Here is a 4,553-nt window from a genome sequence, read left to right as displayed (position 1 = left end):
TTTTGGCTTCTAAGGATTATAAAAAGAAGATATGTGAGGTAAAATTATTAAAAACTAGCCGCGATCATCTGTCCCTTCACAGCGCTGTCATTTCTCTCTAAACCCAAACTTGACGTCAGAATCAGCACTGAGCACAATCGGTGATTGTTGTAAAGTGCAGTGTCTGCTGTTTCTAAATTGCGGGACGTTGTTGGTGGTAAAAACAGCTACTAAAAGCACAATGATCCGCACGAAGAGACGCTGCCCCGTTCCCATGGAGGCATGCCGGAAACGGATTGCAACTAGACAAGCAAACTATACTTTGGGTTTTGTGTGCTTCTAAACGATCAAATACACACAAATATATGGCAAAATAACCGGTTTAGAGATTCACTTAAACACAGTTGATGTCTTAAATGGGAGTTAACATTTGGGAGAAAATATGTGTATTATTAGATCTGCATTCTGTCTTAAAGTGGCAGCATCTAATAAACCTGCTAATGATTACACCGTTAATGTGAATAAAACAACTAAAGGCAAAGAGAAAATAAGATGTTTAAGAATGAATAACTTTAGCTTTAATAAGCATTAATCTATCTATAATAAACTATGCTGTGTTATTTTACATTTGATTACTTTATTAGATTTCTAGCATATTATTATGGATACTTATATCCTGATCATAACTGGGATAGTTATGTGCATGTATTCACACTCCTCAGATTGTATTGACCAAAAATCTGTTTAGTTCTCTCCTGTTAATTTGCAATTTACTAAGCTGCAACTGGTCTCTTATTTCAGGGACTGTCGAGCAGACCTTCGGCCTCATCAGGTTCTGGACTGAGAATGAGGAGAAGTTTACAAAAAAAAATTTGCCTCCAAATTGTTATGGGAGTGAGTGACCAGATTATACAATTCAATAACTGATAACAATATCAATGTCTGATAATGTTCTAGCCCCCAGGCAGCTACAATGCATTTTGACACAGCTATTCTCATATTTGTATGTTTATAGGAAAGCAGTGAAAGACCTGGGCCTGGAAGGAAGGATTACAGGAGAGAAGGCAGGCAAGAAGTGGGAGAATCTAAAGAAACGTTACAAGGTCATTCTTTGGATAGAGATCTGTTTCATGTCTTCATTACCTACATCTTACATCCTTTACACTAGGGCTGAACGATTTTGGAATTTTTTTTTAATCGATTTTTTTATTGTAGGACCTGAAAAACCAAAGACAGGCTCAGGTACAGAAAGCGCTGAAACAACGGTATCCAACTGGCGCTACTTGAGGCGATGCATGCCGTTTTGGGGGGAAGGCCAGCGATAGATCCTCCTGTGATTGTGGCCTCTTTCAAGCCGGCAGAGGACCCCACATCATTGCTAATGGTAAGTTGATAGAAGTAGGAACTAGGGCTGGACCCGAATATCCGAATATTCATTCAGTGGGTTGGTATTCGATTTGAAAATGTAACATTCGAATATTCGTCTTTTTTTCACACCTGGCATCCCCCTCGAAACGGTTCTCATTCGCGCTTGAATATGTTTTACACTATAAAATCTGGTGAAATATAATACTTAACATATAACTTCGTTATAGCTACTTAATAAATATATTTGCTTCTTCTTGGACTACTAAAATTGTTCCTGCAATGGGAGTATTCTCTGGCTAGAGCGCAGAACAAAATGTATTATCCTTTTTACCCGTTATTATCAATATAAATTAATCTACTGCGAAATATAGGAGACTTTGAGATTTTACTGGGACGTCACGTCACAATTTCGTTTTTCTATATTTAAATTTCGTTTTTATTTATTTAAATCTACCCTACTTTGTCAGTGAGAAAAATATAATAAGACTATACCTTATTAAAAATATTGTTTTATATCACTAGTGCAGTGTCCATTCTCGGAGCATAAGCCCTGCTCGCGTGAGGCGCGCCGCTTCTTTATTTAAAACTTCCGAAGCTTCGAAGCTCAAAAAATGGTATTCGGACCAGCCCTAGTAGGAACTATCACATTTTCAAAAATAACCTATAATTGGTGCAATACTTGCAATACTTGAACCTCCCATTCCCCCAGGCCATTGTCGCACCTGATCACTGAACCCATCGAGGAAGACATCTCTGAGCCTGGATCTACTCTTCATCCCACCACCCCAGTTTGTCCCACTACACCAACCACCACTTGTCCCAACACTCCAGCTACTACTTGTCCACCCACCACTCCAGCTACTCCGAGCTACTCTAAGAGGAAGAGAGGAAATAATCTCATTCTGGATTTTCTTCAGGGTGAATCTGTTAAGGAGCAGGAAAGGCACAAAGAAACAGAGGCCCAAACTGAGAGGTTTTTAACCCTCTTTGAAAAACTTGTGGACAAAATGCCCCAACAATAGTTATGTTATGTTGTGTTAAGATGTCATTAAAATGTTCAATATTTTTTGGCATGTCTAGATCATTACAAAAGAAACCATCACAAACATGTTTTCAAAATATAATTAAATTTAATAGAACTAAAGTTAAAATGAACCATATGTCCACACAATAACAGCCCAAAAGAACATGTGCATTTAAAAAACACACTCAGAGAGTTGAACTATTTACAATTTTCATCAGAATTTTCTAATGAGGGGCTTGTGCGCTGATCAAGGCAGCAAGTCTGTCCCTTGTGGCATTCCCTGGTGTTTCATGTGCCTCAGGAGCTTCTTGTAGGGGAGGTTCTGGGTCCAGGATGTCCACTGCCACATCATTGTCTGGTTCCAGGACATCTCCATTATCAATGCAAACATTGTGCAGGAAAGCACAGGATGCTATGACCTGGGGTGCAAATGTAGGACTGACCTCCAGGGCCCTGAAAAGTGTGGACCTCCAACGAAGTCTTCATAATGCCAAAGGCCCTCTCTACAATGGAACGTGCCCTTGATTGGTGGTAATTAAATTTCCTTTGCACTGGGCCATTCACAGGTTCCCTATATGGAGTGATGAGGCAGATTGGTGTCTCCAAACAAGGATATCCGCCATCTCCCAGGATAAAGTATCCATTGGGTGGATAATTTCTGGCCAGATAAAAGTTACTGTTTTTCAAAATGCGTGTGTCGTGGTAATGGAACCTGGATAGCCTACAAAAATATCCAGGAACTTTCCAGCAGAGTCACAGATGGCTTGCATGTTTATGGAGTAAAACCCTTTGTAATTTAAATAGTCCAGGCGATGAACTGATGGGGGCTTGATTCTTATGTGACAGCCATCAATAGCACCTACAGCTTTGTTGAGGACCAGGCGTCCAGAGCACTGGGCAAATCCATCACCCACAGTGTCCAGGTCTGCAGGCTTCGGAAAGACAATGGCTCTATGTAGATTGTCCCAAATGAACTGTGCCACCTTGTGAATAATTCTGTGAACAGTGGATTTGGGCACACTGAAAACTCAGCGACACCACACGATAGGAAAGTCCATGGGCAAGCCAATAGACGTATATCAGGACTTCAAATTCAGTGCCCCATCCATGGTCCTGCTCTCTCTGCATCAGGCGCTGCAGGGCATGCATGGCCTGCCTATTTAACCTGAAGTCCTGTTTGATCTCTAACTCCACATTAAACCACAGGCGTAGGATGGGCACAACAGTATTCAAACTGCAGTATGTCACTGGACGGTCACTCTGGAAAACAATGAACAACAAAGAGCCTAATAAAAACATGTTTTGCATTACACATTCCACAGTCAGTGTAGATTGGTGACATTTACAACAATAAAATTTTTAGCATTTATTTTATTTGTAATAAACACTTTAAGTGGGCATTTTTAAAAAGTGTTTATGTTGAATTACATTTTTTTTTTCTATGATACATTTTATTGTATCAGCACCCCCAACCTAAAACCACTTCCCGCACCCCTGGATTTAACTATACGGCCTGAATGTGTACGGTCGTGTTATTATCGACACAAACAACAGGTAAGTTAATTATATTTGGGCTAGCGTTAAATCATCAACAGCTGAGATAACGTAAACATATAACGTCAAAATATTTAAACAAATCGGACATACCTGAAATAAATCCTCAAGGCAAAGAAGACGGCGAATGCGTCTTCTATATTCCACATGCCTTCTCTGTTGATTCATCAGACGTAGATACACGAACACAGCCCACACAACAGGCAACACAACAGCTGGAACCGGCATTTTCTGAATGAAAATAGTAGTAGTAGACACGTCGACGTTGCGCGTGACGTAGTGAGGTTTGCCGCGCTAATTTGCATATAGTGGTGTCCCATTTCATAGGGAAAGATCTTCAACTCCACTTCCCTCGTTGAGGGGACTTTACTTTCGAGGGCACTCAAAACCAAGTGGAAGTTTTAAGGGGGGAGAAATGGGACAGGGCGTAAATCAAACTGCCATTCTATATACTATATGAGCCATTGAGACTCATTTAAACTAATAAACTCATCTATCTATGACACTTATCTATCTATCTATCTACTTTAAACTAAATTCAAACTTCAAACTAATTTAAACTTCAAACTAATTTTGTTAAAATCCTCTTGTTTCTAAACTCAAACTTGTACACTAATAAACTCATAAA

At 39.8% G+C, this 4,553-nt stretch overlaps 1 protein-coding gene across 1 annotated transcript; it reads right to left on the bottom strand.

Annotated features, from left to right (window-relative positions):
• Window positions 1–2,595: 2,595 nt before the first annotated feature.
• LOC127641801 (uncharacterized) lies at window positions 2,596–4,353 on the bottom strand. Its single transcript, XM_052124655.1, has 3 exons — window positions 4,019–4,353; window positions 3,393–3,631; window positions 2,596–2,824 (listed from the first exon to the last, which is right to left on the bottom strand). The coding sequence occupies exons 1-3, from the start codon at window positions 4,151–4,153 to the stop codon at window positions 2,596–2,598; spliced, it is 603 nt and encodes a 200-aa protein (XP_051980615.1). The 5' UTR covers window positions 4,154–4,353.
• Between the last annotated feature and the right edge of the window lie 200 nt (window positions 4,354–4,553).

Source organism: Xyrauchen texanus, unplaced genomic scaffold (assembly GCF_025860055.1).
Source record: "Xyrauchen texanus isolate HMW12.3.18 unplaced genomic scaffold, RBS_HiC_50CHRs HiC_scaffold_178, whole genome shotgun sequence".
NCBI lineage: Eukaryota > Metazoa > Chordata > Actinopteri > Cypriniformes > Catostomidae > Xyrauchen > Xyrauchen texanus.
The sequence above is the reverse complement of the archived record's forward strand: the minus strand, read 5'-3'. Positions and strand labels throughout refer to the sequence as shown.

Excerpts from the sequence above, each read along its gene's own strand:
- LOC127641801 (XM_052124655.1), bottom strand. The coding sequence starts at position 4,153 with ATGCCGGTTCCAGCTGTTGTGTTGCCTGTTGTGTGGGCTGTGTTCGTG. Across the intron at positions 3,632-4,018 it reads GCCTTGAGGATTTATTTCAG|AGTGACCGTCCAGTGACATA; the intron begins GTATGTCCGATT and ends ATTGTTTTCCAG. Across the intron at positions 2,825-3,392 it reads GTGGTGTCGCTGAGTTTTCA|GGCCCTGGAGGTCAGTCCTA; the intron begins GTGTGCCCAAAT and ends CACACTTTTCAG.